At 38.6% G+C, this 17979-nt stretch overlaps 1 protein-coding gene across 18 annotated transcripts in view; it reads left to right on the top strand.

Moving 5' to 3' along the window:
- DTNA (dystrobrevin alpha) overlaps nucleotides 1-17979 on the top strand; it is a 297949-nt gene that overhangs the window by 210229 nt on the left and 69741 nt on the right. For 10 of the 18 annotated variants that reach the window (XM_063451409.1, XM_063451411.1, XM_063451405.1 and 7 more), the window contains exons 6-10: nucleotides 3086-3240; nucleotides 6463-6568; nucleotides 8782-8948; nucleotides 9718-9832; nucleotides 16909-17008. In XM_063451409.1, the coding sequence (XP_063307479.1) occupies nucleotides 3086-3240; nucleotides 6463-6568; nucleotides 8782-8948; nucleotides 9718-9832; nucleotides 16909-17008 (643 nt within the window). Of the gene's footprint in view, nucleotides 1-3085; nucleotides 3241-6462; nucleotides 6569-8781; nucleotides 8949-9717; nucleotides 9843-16908; nucleotides 17009-17979 lie in introns of all 18 variants that reach the window. The other 8 variants (XM_063451417.1, XM_063451423.1, XM_063451413.1 and 5 more) reach the window with 1 other exon arrangement.

Here is a 17979-nt window from a genome sequence, read left to right as displayed (position 1 = left end):
TCTTTAAGCAGGGTTTCTCTCCCTCAGAAAGAAAAAAAAATAGAAAATTGATAGTGCAGGGCATCAATAGAACCTTATATGAATGAAGTAATGATGGTGCTCACCTAATATAGAGCTTTTTCCACTCCTAGCTCAAAGGTGTAGGAGCTTTGTGTCATTTTATGGGGTGAAACTCCCCAGAACCATATGACAGGAACCTGGAGACAAGATGCTTCCCTTAATGCTTCAAAAACAATTCATTATTCCAAACCCTTGATAAAAACCATAAAAATCAATGATGAAGCTGGCAGCAAAATGTCAAATTAAGTGTACAACTACCAAAACATGTTTCACCAATTTGGCTTCCATAGTCAGCAGTCTGAAAATTAAAAGTCCAGTTCATGAATTTATGTGATTGCCTAATCAAGGTGCGATCACATGACGTCAGTCAGTCCATCGTGGGGGGAGGGGGGGGGGGCATTCAGCACCTCTTTCTAGACTCCGGCACCCTATTGCCAGGTCCTTGAGGTGACTCGGCCGTCGGAAGTAACGTTTGGAACCCTATCCAAGCGCGAACATGTTCAACACTTAAGAAACTAAAATGTTTCCAACTAAACAGAGGACAAGACCTACATCATTTTTTAATGTTATTAAGGTGTTCTAAAATTCTGTCCTTCAAGGCTATTTGGTGCAACCTAAATATTGCTTGCGGCACAGACACTCTCTAACACATATATCACAAAGTCTGTGACATACTAAATCCTGGAATGAATTTAAAAGCTTTCCTGTGACACTGTGCTTTGGAAATTAAATGGTGTCATTGGTAGGGACACTTTACACGCCTTTACATCTATGACATCCCTAGAACCTACTTTAAAATTTTAAATGGATGTGTATATTTTTTAATGTAGCACGGTGCGAATAGGTTTTTAGATTTTTTTTTCTCTTGTTGTTCCGGTGATATATTGCCTAATATTTGGTCCCGGACACAATGCTTTCTTAATTTTCCATTAACATTAAATGTAGTACTATATTATGCATGTAGAAATGTAGTGTCCCTACCAAGGACATAGACTAAATTACATAGCACGGTGTCACAGGAAACATTTCCAATTTGATCCAGAATTGATCTGTGGTTTTGGCATTATTGTTTTTTTTAAATCAAATTTGTGTAACATTTGGTTTCTGAGGAAGTCCATATTTTGGAAGAAACGCGTTGGACCTTCGTGTTATTTAAAATTTTATTTCTAAGTATTTTATTCTTAATAAATAAATTCCTAGAACTTACCTGGAGTCCTGAGATACTTGACCAGGACTTGGAGGTCTGAGGTGGAAGCAACATTTTTCTGCCCACCCTCCCTCCTCCCCAGTAATTTCAGGAGAGTCACCCTGAGGTACTCTATGACCATTATATCCTGCAAATGCATTCTTGGTAGCACAGTTTACCTACTCATGCTGTATTACACTATACTATTATTTTCTTTATGTAGATCCACTGCTGTATCTCCATTGCACATGCGTTAACTGTTTATGCAGGCCGGACACTTTTTGTCTTAATGTATTAATAGGGCTTGCATCAGACAAACTTTTTCTGCGTGCATGGAGTTCTGTTGCTATAGTGCAGATTGGCTCGAAGAATTTAGAAAATAGATGGGGTTGTATAACTGAGCTGGGTCACACACATAGTTGTTCTTGTTGCTTTTGATAGACCAGTGGTTACAGCACTCTTTTGTTTTCAGACATTGCCTGCAAGTTCTCTTTGCAATACAACATTACTGACTTTCCAGTGCAAGGGTTTGTTATGCAAATTTAGACAATCCATAATTAAATAGAAACAATTCCTTTTTTTTTTTTTAAATTAAGTCATCTTCCTCACATTCTTCACAGGGAAATTTCTGTCTTTGAAGGCCTATCCACTGGCATTGTTATTTACCCAGATTACTAATAACACAGACATTAATTAGCATATTTATTATGCACTGTGGTCACTGGTAAATACATTTAGTATACACTGTGCCTACTGGTTAATATTTATTCTTGATTTCCAGTTAATTCCAAGCATTAACTTCAAAATGATTAACTTGCATCCTTATTCTACTTTAATCTGTATATTCTCAGTACCATGACTTTGGGAGATGTCTGGACGCTCATCAGTCTCTACTACATATACAGCGGCAATGTCCTAAATTTTAAAAGAAAATATAATGCACCTCACACTTCCACTCCTTGGATAATGCTAATCCACCATACTCCCGAATCCTAATTATAAAAAAATGATTACTTTACACTTAAAGGGTTTCTCCAAGCACCATTGCCACTTCCATAATTTAAAGTAGTTTTGATGCCTGGAGTCTGTTTTACAGGGTTTCACTGTGAACATAAACTCCTCTGCTGCTGGAGGTGTTACTTTGCTCAATTACTGAGGAACCAGGTCAGGGTGCTCCTCACACCATAACACTACAGTGGACACTGGTGGTTATGATGCTTCGAGTGTCCCTTTGAGGCTCACAAATTATTGCTTATCATCCTTTATGAAGATACCAAACCCACCAATCTTTGTTTGGAAGTGGCTATAAAAGACAGTGGGAATAGATGATTAAGGAATTATCTTCATACTTCACAGAGTTTCCTCACACAAACAAAGTACCTGGTATTGTTCATATCTTCACAGTGGAATCCTTCAATAGTTTGATGTCTGCTGCTTCTTTTGTACACAGATTTACTTTAAATTTAGATAGCCCTGTGCTACTCCCTTTTCTATTTACCCTTTCTTGTGACTTCTGAGATCCTCTACCAACTCTAAAACCTGCACTTGCCTTCAACTCTTAAAAAAAAAAAAAAAAAAAAAAAATTCTAATGTATTCCATGTGACCTTATTTAATTGTGCCAAACTGTCTAAAATAAAATTTTAAAAAGATTTACCTAATTAAAAAAAAGTCAGAGTGCAATAAATCATATCATGCTGTTGTATATTCTAATAAGTGTGATATCTTATTCTAGAATAACTGCAACGTATTTAGTGGCTATTAAAAGTAAACAGGAAATGGCTATTGGCCAGTTGTATTATCAGTGGGTGCATATTAACTTGCATGGATTGTCCTTTCAGATATTTTCTCCATGATCTCTGATTCCAGTGGCATGATGATTTATGCGCGGTACGACTTGTTTCTGAGGGAAGTTCTGAAGCTGCCCACGGCAGTGTTTGAAGGGCCTTCGTTTGGGTACACAGAGCAAGCTGCCAGGTCTTGTTTTTCACAACAGGTGAGTGGAACCCTACAACTGGACATAGGACTTTCCCATTTTAAGAAAAAATAATGAATGTTAAGGGCAGCTTGCTTGTATTACCAATTTACAAAGATTAGTAATAATAAACATGTTAAGATTCATAGCGCTATACGATGCTATTCTGTACACAAACAATATTTGTGCAAATACACACAGAGCAGTTTAAAACAAATATTTGGATTCTTTAGTCATTCCTAGTATATTTTATGAAACATTTCTAGTTTGGTAAAGGATTGTCAGACATTGCTAGGTTATGAACTACCTAAACATAACTTGAACTCTTTGACTTTAGTAGTGAAAGCAGGTAGCGGCGTCCGGCGAACACGCGGTTATTATTATTATTATTACTGGTATTTATATGCATCAGCATATTCCATAACGCTTTACAATATTATCAAAGGGGGAGATTTAACAATAAATGAGACAAGTATAAAACTAACAGGAACAATAAGTTGAAGAGGGCCCTGCTCAAACGAGCTTACAGTCTATAGGAGGTGGGTGTAAAACCCAACAGGACAGGGGGTAGCAATCAAATAAGGTGGGAGTGAGGCTGAGCTGGAGGAGAGAGTAGAGTGCTGCCCTTTAGGAGAGTGCAAGGGACAGGTATGTGAGGTAGAGGTTACTGTGGGAGGCCATAAGCTTTCCTAAAGAGATGGGTGTTAAGGCACTTCTTAAATGATTGAAGACTAGGGGAGAGCTTGATGGTCGTAGGCAGGCTATTCCATAGGAAATGAGCCACCAGCAAGAAGTCCTGCAAGCGTGAGTTGGCCGTATGGGTGCGAGCAGCGGACAGGAGAAGGTCATGGGCAGAGCGGAGAGAGCGAGAAGGGGCATACCTGCAGGTCAGTGAAGAAATATAGGAGGGGCTAGAATTGGTCAGTGCTTTATAGGTGTGGATTAGTACCTTGAATTAACTCCTACAGGATACAGGAAGCCAATGTAAGGAATGAGGTGAGAGAGGAGCGACAGAAGAGGAAAATCAGTCTAGCTGCAGCATTCATTACAGACTGTAGCAGGGCAATACGACTTGTGGAAAGACCTATTAGGAGAGAGTTACAATAATCCGTGATTACTAGAGCATTGACAAGCTCCTTAGTAGCATCTTGTATAAGGAAGAGGCTGATGCAGGCTATTGTTTTAAGATATAATCGATAGGATTTGGTAACAGTCTGGATGTGAGGCTCAAATGTGAGGCCAGAATCAAGTATGATGCCAAAACAGTGCGCTTGCAAGGATTGACTGATGTGGGTACCACTAACTTGAAGGGAGAGTGAAAGAGTAGGATCAGTATTAGGAGGAGGAAAGACAAGGAGCTCAGTTTTAGAGAGATTGAGTTTCAAAAAGCGGGAGGACATCCAATCAGAGATGGGCAAGCAGTGACACGTTGCTGGACTGCAGGGGAGAGGTCCGGGGAGGAGAAGTATATCTGAGTGTCATCAGCGTATAGGAGGTATTGGAATCCAAATTAGGTAATTCGTTTGCCAAGAGAGGCAGTATAAAGAGAAAATAGAAGGGGACCAAGTACAGAGCCTTGGGGGACTCCAACAGAGACAAGACGAATGGAGGAGGTATCATTAGAAAAGGAGACACTGAATGATCATTGGGAGAGATAGGAGGAAAATATCGCTGATAGCTGCTGGAGGTCAATATAATTAAGATTTCTTCTTAGTTGAAGAGGGTAAGGTTGAGGATGATGGAGTAGGGGGCTATTGAGAGCAAATGATAAGAGGTGGTGATCTGAGAGAGGAAATGGAGTGTTGCAGATATTAGAGAGTGTACATTCGTGAGAGAAAATAGGATCAAGGGTATTTCCAGCTACATGGGTGGGGGACTTAGCCCACTCTTATAGCCCAAGTCAAACTGTTCAGAAACGGAGTGACTCCTTACAATTAAGGTCATCTGGCACCACAATCCCTGCGTTCCTTTATCTGTGTTATTCTAAGAGCCTATTTATATTTTTTGTAAATATAACTCCTAGTGTGATGTTCTAAACATGTACCAAACAACAGAAACATTCCAGTGTACACTGTGTTGATTTTAAAGTGAGACTGTCCTCCCCCGCCACGAAACATTAATATTTCATGACGATAGAACTTTATGAAATACTCATATTGACTGAATTGGAATTTCACTGAAATTCCAACACAGTCAAAAAATATACTAAGACCGAGTAGGGACAGCTTGAGCTAACACAGTCTAGAAGTGTCAGTGCCCCCAGCCATAACAAGTGACAGCTGCAGGGTATTGACTCTATCTACTGAGGATCCTGTGTCTTGCTTGATCCCCCTTACACGTCAATGCTGTACTCACATACATGTGCAAGAGTAAAGCAGTGACGTCGATTCCTGAAGCTAAAGCGCCAGGAGGAGAAGATGAGCAGCCGGAAAAAGATGGCAGCACCTGCTAGGAACTGGTTCAGGTAAATAGAACTCACCCCAGACGGTAACAGTGCCGCTTTAAGGGTTTCCCGTGATTGCTCTTCGTGCGTAAATAATCTGCCATTTGTAGAAACACAAAGCATACATTTGCTACAGAATACCTAAGATAGGAATTAACACGTGCCACTGATATACTAGAACAAGCGAGTCATTCACAGAGCCGTTTATATATTCTACAATTCTCACCATGCCCCAGTAAAAACGTAGAGATGTGAAAGCAGTTTATTTTCTAGCACCTTAACATTCTGGAGTTGAAAAATAAAAGAAATAAATAGATGGCGCTCACATTTTGTTGCCATCTGTTGAGTTTATTACATTTGCTTATTACATTAGGTATGATGCGTGGTAAGACACAGAACAACCTTTTTAATAAATCTAGATTATAAATCCAGCAGGTGCTGCTTATTATACTGATGAATTGAGCCTGCAGTTACTTATACGTTCAAGTTGTTTGCGTCTAAAATTGTTATCAAATCCAGAACCCAGATCCTTGCTGTTTCTATAATAAAATGTTTAGTTGTATACATTCTCTGATTCCAGAAACACTTCTTCCATTTTTACATTATTACGTGTTTTTTTCATATATATTAAAGATGAGCTTACGTTGGATGCTGCAGTCCAGATTAACACCACTGGCAACATATGCTACAGAGTTCGAACGTTATTCATTGCTTATTGCAAGTTACATTTTATTACCTTCACTGCGTTTCAGCTGTGTAACTTACCACTGTATGATAAACTGTTGCTTTTATTTAAACAGAAGAAAGTTACCTTAAATTCCTTCTTGGACACTCTTATGTCTGACCCACCACCTCAGTGTCTTGTCTGGTTACCTCTTCTGCATCGACTGGCGAATGTAGAAAACGGTGAGCACACAGATTTCATTTTGTGCCTATATATTATCAATCACTGTTGTTTTTATACTTTTATGAATATATAAATGTATTGAATATTGTTTTACAATGTTTAAAAACAATAGTTTAAAAATCACTTTTTACATTTTATTTTAAAGTAGCATTGTTATTTTCACCATTTGGTTTGGCTTTTATCCTTTCCCGAATTCATCTTGTCCATGCAAGCTTCCTTGCAGACTGATTGATGAAATATTAAATAGTGGGTGGGGGTCGTTAAGACATAGTTCTGCATATTTTAGAATAAGAATTCAAAGGTTTGTATAGCTTTATTTATTGAGTTTCCAGAGTTGCAGTTCTGCAGCATAAAGTATTAAGGCTTGCAATCCAACTTCTTTGATTTACAATGTTTCTTTGAGAATATTTGTCTCTCAACACACAGATTTAATGTAATATATTAATATATGTTGTCAGTCAGGAAAACCTTGTTTGAATGTTTTCACTTGCTCATAAGACAGGCTTATACACAGACAGTCCAGAAATGGAGTGCTGTCCTGGTAAAAAGTTTTTATCATTTCTTTCATGGAACATACTCCCCTTGTAGCTCCCCAAGTAGCTAGGCTCCTCTCAGATGGATGAAGCCAGGGGCTCTGTTACACACACACAAATTGTTTACAACCAGAGGACCAATGCAGTGTATTGGTAGAGACATTGAGAACCTTGGACCTGCTGCCGTGTCAGAGATTTATGGTAATTGATGGCACATCATCGTAACTAGATCACTGTTTACTGTGCTCCTTTCTACTTTTTATTTCTCTATTGAGGAGACTGTCTTGGACTGTGCAAGGGATATGTTTATATCTATATTATGAAGATTAGAAAAAGATATACACTGAGCTTCCTAATCAGAGACCGTTTTGTTTTTAAACACCAGAAAACAAATAGTTTACTCATCAATCAGAATTACAGATTTTGAAAGTTTAAGTCACCATCACCGAGTGAGCACAGCATTTTTTACAGTCCAAGTACCTTTCAAAGCTGCATGAAGTAAACATTGACAGCAAAGCTAATTTACTTACATGTAGTTATACGGGTCCTGAACCGGATTCTGAATCCTAACAGTGGATATAATATCATAAAAGCTGACGATTGGAAGATTGCTATAGTAAAATTGGATTTTAAAATTGATATCAATGAGGTAGTAATACTGTATTAATTGGAGTGCAGCATCATTGCATCACCATTCCAAAAGGCATATATGGTTATAGGAAGGGGTACAGAGGTGTACTATGAGTCCACCTCTTTACCTTACAGAGTAGGGGTAAAATGATATACTCTCCAAAACCGAGGTAGTGGGAGTGGCTGGGGAAGGAAAATTGACGTATGAGTGCAAAATACACATTATTGATGGTGCTTTGTGGTAGCCATTAAGAAAAAGGAGTGTGTGAGCTCATCACTTCTCAGCATTTCCAGAGCCCTGCAGTATGAGGCCAGTCCTATAAAAACCATGCCGTCTGGTCAGCTTCTTTTATGCGCTTATCAAGAATAGATTCTGCCTGTCAGAGTTGTGCACGAAGGATATGCCAGGTTTAAAAAGTAATATTTTGCTTTTATTTGAAGAAAAAAAAAATCCCAGAGTGCACTATAATCCTACAATTTGTGCTTAACTTCTTAAAAACAGTGATGTTACAAATACCTTAAAATCATGCATGTTTTCAAGAACAGTGGTCCTAAAGGGGTTAATGAGGGTATTTTCTCATACCCTGAGATGAATATATGTGTCATTTTGATGTTATAATTTGTTTTATTGAATGCTCACAGCTGTTATCCTATGCATCGAGGTGTTTTGTTTTTTTGTCACCTCTTTACAATAAAATGCATCAAGAGACTGGCACTCAGACCCACGGGTCCAATGACTTTTTTTATTGCACCAGCAGTAAGTCAATATTTTGGCCCTAACAAGAATTTTTTTAATCTGTATTAATTCTAATTAAGTCATGTGACCGGAAATAGAGCATTTTGTCATGGTGATCTAAAAGCATAATCATGTGATATGCCAGAATTGTCAAAACAGTGTTCAAAAAAAGTATTCTGTGACTAGTACAACAAAAGCCTGTGAGCCACAGTGCTCAGTGCCAGATTTAATGTTTCGTACACATCACTTCGATGTCATGTGACATGTTTCACAGGATAAAGACATGTTCAATGTCTGTCTTCTTCTCCCATAGTCTTCCACCCTGTTGAGTGTTCCTATTGCCACAGTGAGAGCATGATGGGTTTCCGTTACCGTTGCCAGCAGTGTCACAATTACCAGCTCTGTCAGGACTGCTTCTGGAGGGGGCATGCGAGTGGTTCCCATAGCAACCAGCACCAAATGAAAGAGTACACGTCATGGGTAAGAATAGGTTCACTGGGCTTCTGCAGCTGCATCCCAGAGGAGAATCACGCAACAGAACGAAGTAACCTAAATACTAGGGCACTACGCGAGAATAACATTATCACTAAGCCTTTGCTGTTAGATTGATTTTAGCAGTCCTGGGTAAGTATTTAGCTTAGAGCAGGATTTTCTTTATTGCTGTAGCCAAGGAAGACACGGTTGTTACAAAGTGTTCTTTTAGAATGTGTACTTTTTACTGATAGAGGAAGGGGGATTTTTAAATGGATATTTCTAGGTAAGGCTACATTGCGGTTTTCTTACAGTATTGTGATAGCTTCCCTTGACATCTATAGGGCCAAGGTCAGCACATACATAGCGTCTGTAAAGATCTACATTTTAAATAGGATGGCATAACTATATGGGTATGAGCTCTGTCTCTGCCCTGTCAGAGCATCATTTTCTCTATCCCAGTTACTGTATGTACAGCTTCTGTCACTTCCTAAACAGCTACAAGAGCTTATATGTTGCAGCGTTGTCGTTCCTCAGCCAGCACATGATGTAGGACTTTGAGAAGTTTTGTGTTTTTTTTTAAATAGTTGTTTTCTTACATAGCCCCTTAGAGCAAGTGGAGGAGAACCACAAGGGACAATCTGTTTTTAGTATTTAACATTTCCTATAGCATTCTCTGTTTTAGGAGAGAGGCTATTAAATTGAAAATGTAGTAGTAGGAGTTCTTGTTTTCATTCTGTGTATGTGCTCTTATTCTGCACCCCTATTGTTCCTACAGAAATCGCCTGCCAAGAAGCTTACTAATGCACTTAGCAAGTCTCTAAGCTGTGCTTCCAGCCGTGAACCTTTGCATCCAATGTTCCCTGACCAGCCTGAAAAACCTCTAAACCTGGCTCATATTGTGTGAGTAGCATCACTTTCCTTGCTTTATGTACGCATGCTTTTAACTGAAACCTTTTTAAGGACTCTCATCAGCAAACGGTGGGATGCAGTTCTACTTTACAGACATTTGTTTACTTCCGTTATGGCTGACCTTCATACACCTAGAAGCTCCATCAGATTTTGTTTTGGGCTTCACCCCTAGTGTTTTTCCAGCCTAGCAATGTGTATGAAGTTATGTGTAGTATTTGGAGGAGTGCAATGAGAAGTAATATTATTTGCATTTCATGACTATGTTTCTGTACTGGCTGGTAATAGTGTGCTAGAATTTCTGGGCAAACTTGCTATGACAAAGCAGGACTTCGGAGTCAAGGATACTTACCCAATATCTGAATTGTGCAACTAACAGCCAGCTATGTGGTCATTATTCTTCTGCGTCATAGAAAGATTATAGCGTTGTCTTCTTAATGGAAAAATATATTTCACCTTCAACCAGACAGTCATTATTTAACAATACACAAAATGAATTACTTCAGCTATGCATTGGAATGAATGTTTGAGTATTATATTTAGTTTAGAGCATATCTATTTTTTTTCTCAATGTGTCCATGGCCTGTTGGTGTTCCTGTATTATGTGCTTAGCCTTGGATGATTGTATGAAAACAAACTGCGCTAGTCTACAATATCTATTCTTCTGTGTTGCTGAGCAGCATCTACGGAGCAAATTGGATATGAAATAGAAATGTTTCTGTGCATTATTCTGGTGTATGGGAAAATGTCTCTTATCTGCTTAATTTGATACTAAAAGTGAAATATCAAAAGCACATTGTGACTGTAAGTAGTAGAGTTGCTTCTGGCTAGGTGGGGGTAATTTGTGTGCAGCTCAGACTTAATGGGACAGTGTAGGGACCAAAACACCATCATTGAATCAAAGTGGTTATAGTGTCTGGTGATGTCCTGCCATTCAGAACTAAACTATTTTTAATGTTTTAATGCTAAACAAAAGTCCCCAGCAGCCCATCCCTACTGTGCTGCTCCTGTTATTGAGGAAGCATTAGCCTGAGCAGCAGTAGGCAGCTGTAATAGCCTGAGAGTGTCAGGCTATAAGGAAGTGTGTAATTTCTGCCTTACCTGCAGTGGGGGGTATGTTGAGGGCAGCCAGGGACTCTCATTAAATGTTAAACTGCTCACAAATGGTTTAATGTTGAACGAAGGGACAGTACCAGGGGACTCTAGGCACTGTAACCAAATCAATTAGATGGAATGGCTATAGTATCTAAAGTGTTTCCCCTTTAATGTGTGGTTTGAGCCATTAGTTAAGTGTAGGGCGCTTAAATAGTGGGTAGAAACTACTAGAGCATGAATTGTGTTAAAGTTAACCTGTTCTCACTCTTAAAGTACTCTTGAGAATGTAATGTATAATTTATCATAGGGATGCATTATATAGTCCATTGCTTTCTAAGTTACGAAGAACTACATACCAGCTCTCCAAGATTCTCCCCAATGAAGACAACACTCTTCTTGCATTGCAAGCACAATTTAACACAATTCATACTCTATTGACAGCTGTCACTCTTTTTGTTTATTTGGCTAGTGAAGCAACAACTGCATATGTGCTGTAGTTGCTGTGACATAGAGCAGAAGGACTGTCTGATGGATGGTTCTTTTAGCTTTCTCCTATCACACATTCTTTGTAATATTTCTCCCTCTTGTTGGGCTTTACATTAGCACTTATCATGTGGACTCCGTCACCCTTCTCTGAGACTGTTTATTATCATAATTGTCCTCACTAATTATGTAAAGTCAGGGTTTCCCCAGACTCTCTTCTACCTGTTCTCGATACCTGTTATTGTCATTGGTGATATTCTTAACGTTGAACACATTCATTAAAGAAACACACCAAAAACATTATATGTGCACTATCCCTAATAACTATGTACATTACTGTACATAAGAGTTTTTTAGTGCATAGGGATTTGGGATAGTGCAGAGTTACTGGAACCCAACATGGCCGGATGCAGTTTGTAAAAGCTCCTGCTGAACCATGCTAAAATACAGCGATAACTGCCGATAATCCATGCCGTTGTGGAACCTCAACTACTCGTGTATTACACATCTTGATTCCTGCAACTTATTATGCCCAGACGGTGGGGGTCACATTGGCTACATACCTTCTCTGACCCTGGAATCCAATGAGACCAGTGGTCTGGTGATTGGGAGAAGAGGCCGTTCTTCCGACCCTGTCCCTGAGTATCACAGCACACTGTTTACAGCCCCCCCCCCCTGGACTGGTGTGGGTTATCCCGGTCCCTACTGGGATCACTCGCTTACCTACAGCAGCTGCCTCAAGTCTCATTGATCCACTGACAGTGTTGAGCACCTAAAATGGCCGCCGAGCTTAAGTCCTAGCAAGGTCAGATGAGCCTGAAAGGCCAGACTTGGAGTGAGGCCTTCGAGAAAATTTTTGACTTGTACATGCTTACTACTGCTGTTGTGGCAGCGTAAGCTTGATTGTATGTATTGATTTGCACAGTTAAAATATATATATATTTTTTTAAATTTAAAAATATATTGTCTGTACCCCACTATTCAACCAATGTTTGGCAGCAAACGTAATCAGCCGTAACCCGCACGTAGCTACTCAATTACTGTGGGGTCTCATACAATAGCCTGCCTGAGGCTTCCTATCTTTATTACAAGTCATTTTCCATGTCAGACATCAAACCTTTTCAATACCAGAAGGTTCAACAACTGTGGAGATAGAAGCTAGCAGCAAAAGGCAGACGCTGAGAGGCTCTAATCCAGTAGTTGCTGCAATGTATCATAGTCCTACCTTATAGAGCACATCTATCCAGAGGCTGACTTTCTGTAAGGTCCCCACCTCCAAAAGTAAAATCAGACCACATAGGGGTTAAAGCAATGACACCGCCTTCACTGAGGATTTATAAGAACACATAATTTCTTTATTTTGTAATAACTAATACAATGTGCTGTGAACATGAAGGGAAAGAAAGGGCGATGCAAGATGGTCTACATCGTCAAACGTTTCCTGCTTTATTGCTACAAATCCTAATGGTATGCAGAGATGGAGAGTCTATTTGCTTTCCAGTGATTTCCTCCATATTTCTCCTGCATTTTGTAGTTACCCTCTGCCACCAAAGAGCTGTTATCACTTAGGATCCTGATGTGAACTCTGTTGAATATTATTATTATAATATTTGTATAGCGCCAACAAATTCCGTAGCGCTTTACAATGGGTGGACTAACAAACATGTAATTATAACCAGACAAGTCTAAGTTTCGGCAAATTTTTGGTTCAATTTAGTAAATAAGACATTTTTTTCATTTGTTGCTTTTTTGAGCCCGAGCTGACATTTTAAATATGCCCCATTTATTTTGCCAACGCAACAGATTTATGAATTTTGACACCCTTTATTCCGCCTCAAAAGTGGCGACATTATCCGGCCGCTATAAGTTTGGCAATATTCTGAAATTAAATTTCTGTGAAAACTGGCAGAATTTACTATAAAGGAAAAATGCTACTTTTTAGTTAATTTTAATAAACATGATCAAAGAAAATAAACAAAATTATGACCGAACCTAGCCGCCATTTTTCAGAACACTTTGAAAAGATATGCACAATATACCTAGCTCAGCATTACCTGGTCATGTTTGAAATATCTAGATAGCTACTGAAGACCTGTGTCACCATTCACAGAACGAGAAGCAAATGGTACAAAACTGATAAGCTGACGATATAAATGTTTGCAAAATTCTATTACATGTTTTGGATATATGCATTTATTTTATGTGAGTGAGTGAGAAACGTGTTCTAGTAAAAACCTACAAAAATGCATATAATAAGAAACAAGGCATTTGTTGCTATTAATTTGTCAATTTTGTTTCCTTATTGCTGCAATAGAGATACTTGGTAAGTACTGTCCCACTGTGGGTAGCAACATCAGTATAGCATTTTCTTTCTAATGTCATGTTGCACCTAGAATGTCTCTAATATCAAATCATTCAACAAATCCATTTATTGTCACCAGTATCATCTGCAGATTTATTGATCACCCAAGCATTATTACATATTCGTTTCTTCTCATTTAAATAGGTGTTTGTTGTGTACATGCTTTTTCTTAAAATCTTTGTTGTGTCTCTTTATTTGCTCATACCTTCTACATCATGGTGAACAGATGGTCTTGTATTCAGTCCCTTGTGGGCAGTGTTAAAGGACCACTATAGTGCCAGGAAAATATACTCATTTTTCTGGCACTATATTGCCCTGAGGGTGCCCCCACCCTCAGGGTTCCCCTCCCGCCGGGCTATAGGGGGTGGAAGGGGTTAAACTTACCTCTTTCTCCAGCGCCGGGCGGGGGACTCTCCTCCTCCTCTCCTCCTCCTCTCCTTCTCGGCTGAATGCGAATGCGCATTCAGCCAGTCTTTAGGAAAGCATTCACAATGCTTTCCTATGGACGCTGGCGTCTTCTCAGTGAGAAGCGCGGATGCGCCTCTAGCGGCTGTCAATGAGACAACCACTAGAGGCTGGATTAACCCTATTAAAAGACATAGCAGTTTCTCTGAAACTGCTATGTTTATAGAAAAAAGGGTTAAACCTAGCTGGACCTGGCACCCAGACCACTTCATTAAGCTGAATTGGTCTGGGTGCCTATAGTGGTCCTTTAATTCCTGACAGTGCTTTTCTGTAAATTGTCTGTGTCAGTAATTACACTGAACAGAATTATAAACGGAACACTTTTGTTTTTGCCCCATTTTTCATTAACTGAACTGAAAGATCTAAGACTTTTTCTATGTACACAAAAGGCCTATTTCTCTCAAATATTGTTCACAAATCTGTCTAAATCGGTGTTAGTGAGCACTTCTCCTTTGCCGAGATAATCCATACACCTGTGTCGTTTCACAGAGCCAAACTGCATTGATCTGCAGGAAGCACCTCTAGTGGCTGTCTGGTGGACCGTCACTAGGGGCAGTCTTATTTTAAGCAATTGCAGAGTTATACGAACAGGGACACTGCACCCAGACCACTTCAATGAGGTAAAGTGGTTTTTGTCCCTTTCAGCATTACTGGTTTAAAACTAGTCTAAAGACACGCACTCACAGGTTTAAATATATGTGATTGATTTACTTAAATAAACTCTAATTGTTTCAAGCAACCCATATATTTCAAGTTTATTCTCTAATTTATATATTTACAATAAGCAAGGTATGTTGTTCATGGCCTTGTTCATTCAGATTGTAGTGAATTGCAATTTGTTCGACGTTTGTACAATTGGCGGGTCATCGGAATTCCCTAACTCTGAATCTCCATATGACTGGATAAGTAAATGAACAATGGACTTGCTGTTTGGTTTGTGATTTTGAATTCATGATCCTGAGTTTCATGGTGCCAAAACAAAGATGAAAAATAGAAAAAGGATAATTGATATTTAGGGGGGCACTAATTGTTGATTTTATTCATGTGAGTGGCGTGAATAGAGGGGGGAAGGGAGGAGCAATAAAAATAAATAAATCTATATTTATATTTTATATATGTAATAAATATATACTTTATAAATACAGATTTGTTTTTCCCTGCTGCTGCTCTTCTTCCCTCTGTTGGTTATTTCTCACTTGACCTATGAACCAGATGGTGACAACATGTTCCTATCAGTGTACTGCTAAATATATATTTGTAATGTGTATATTATGTATATTTTGCAGTACAATGATTAGTTCATTTTCACGCTCTTTTGGTTTTAGATTGTACAAGTATTTTTCCCAGAAACTTGGCATGAATTAAATCTATCCAAACCAAAACCCCACATGAGCAAATCTCTCACCACTCATTTTTTTACATTTATTTTTATATTTATTCAAATATTTTTCACCTTGCACAAGCGTAGTTTGTTTGTTCTGCTGAGTTACAATGAGTAATCACTCATTAGGTTACATATTTGTTATCCCATAAATCATGTGCAATTCGTTTTGGTACGAATGTGAATTCGGCCGAACTTCGGGAAATTCGGACATTCAAATGCTTCCAAAGTGCCGAATTGACGAAGTCCCAAATTTTGGAAGTGCCGAATTTCAGAAGTGCCGAAGTGCTTCGGATTTCTGAAAAGTGGCAAAAAAAGAGAGGGAGGGAAAATTACGTGAATGATGACAGGGTTAGGGTAGGGCTAGGGTTTAAGTTAAGGTAGGGTTAGAGGTACAGTTAGGGTTAGGGAGACCTGCAGATTTTCCGAATTGCCGAAGTCCTGAATTTTGGAAGTGTCGAACCGAACCAAAGTCCCGAAGTGCAGAATTTATTTTCTTACCCGAATTTCCAAACCTAATTTTTGGATCATGCACACCCCTATTTTTTATGTTGATTAACAAACATCACGCCACACTCTGAATACTTACTGTCCTAGAGTACATCTTTGTATCTAGCTATTTTTACCCTTCATTTTTATCTTTTATTCCTTCATAATTCCAGTGGAATGTGTAAGAGTGATCGCTCCTACCTGGCACTTCCGGTGTTTTGTAGAAATATTTCTCATGATTAACAATCCTTACAGGAAACCATTTGTGTTATTTAGAATCCAATGTTAGATGTATTATAGCTCTGTGTGTATCATGTTATATTGCATACATCTAAATAAATACCTAATGTTAGTGCATATCCCACCCTTTTGTCTGTGTGGAGCTCCATCTTTAAGACGTCTGTTCCATTACTTATCAAATAAAAGGGCTTGGTGGTAACAAGAGCTAGTGGAAATTCAACAGTCCTGTCTTTGTGCATCAAGCATCTATAAAACCACTCCGAGACTCTTAACCAACTTGATCAGAGAAGGGTTCATTTCAGCAATGTGGACTGAAAGATGGCCTCCCCCCATGAAGCAAGTTTAAGCTGATACACTGAAAAATATATTTACTTATATGTATGCATCAAAAATATTTGAAATCTCTGAAATCTTTTGTTTTCGGTAGTGATATAAAATATAATCATTTACCTCCAAATTTTAGGTAGTTTACAGACATCTGCAGTGCCACAATTAGCCATTACTGTTTGAAAGCACCTTTATGTATTACGTACGGTCATTGTAACAACAAAGTTTCTCTCGTAGGCCTCCCCGACCAATTACCAGCATGAATGACACCCTTTTCTCTCACTCTGTGCCCTCAGGAAGCCCTTTTACAAACAAAATGTAAGTAATATTCTTAAATCTTAGCTCAAATGCAAGGATTAGTCAAATCAACTGAGCTTATTGTGTTGTAATTCGTTTGATTCTATGTAAATATGTGTTTAATTTTAATTTGTTTTTGCACAGTGGAATTGATTTTTATAGAACATTGTAGATTATTATTGCATTGAATCACACTCAGAGTCCACAAGCCTACCTGAGTTAAGTTAATGGTAATGTGCGGTCCTAAGTAGAGCCATGTTAGATCTTACAATTCAATTAAATCTGTGGTTATTTCATATTTTGTTTAGCTTTGTATCATCTGCTGTTTTCTTTCTTTTTTTTTTTTTTTTTTTTTTTTTTTTTTTTTTACTTTCTCCACCTCTACAATGGGATCTTCCTTTGCCATCTGCTGTGCCTGTCATTGCTAACTCTAGCTCCCCGGATGTTTGTTGCCTTAATACTTGGCCTTACGAGTGGCCATGCATCATGGGAGATATAATTGGGAGTGCCAAGGATAGCCAAAACTGCACCACAACGTCTAAACATATTTTATACTATAGGTACATAAACAAAGTTTCCTGACTGCCTTCTAGATTATTCCCCAATGACTCTTATATTGCCTGCAACGTGTGCTTTCAAACTCTTAATTTGCAAGATCAGAAAAAAATGTGGTTAGTGAAGGTAACTTCAGTTTCACTATGCACCCTGTTTATTTTCCCTCAGATTTATTAAATAAGGGTCACAAATAATATTTTAAACTTTGTGTGCCTTTGAACTACCGGTAGTACAATTTATGAAACCTCTCTCTCTTTTTATTTATTTTTTTCGCATTTATCTGCAGAATTTAAAGGGTACAAGTCAACTTGGAAGATGTAGACATAAATATCAAATGCCTTACATAAGAGTCAGCCACATTCATCGGCTCCTGATGACCCATTTAATAGTTCACATCGATTACATAACCGTCATTAAATGCATACCAAAACGGATAC

The sequence above is a fragment of the Pelobates fuscus genome, chromosome 4, assembly GCF_036172605.1.
Source record: "Pelobates fuscus isolate aPelFus1 chromosome 4, aPelFus1.pri, whole genome shotgun sequence".
NCBI classification, from domain to species: domain Eukaryota; kingdom Metazoa; phylum Chordata; class Amphibia; order Anura; family Pelobatidae; genus Pelobates; species Pelobates fuscus.
The sequence above is the reverse complement of the archived record's forward strand: the minus strand, read 5'-3'. Positions and strand labels throughout refer to the sequence as shown.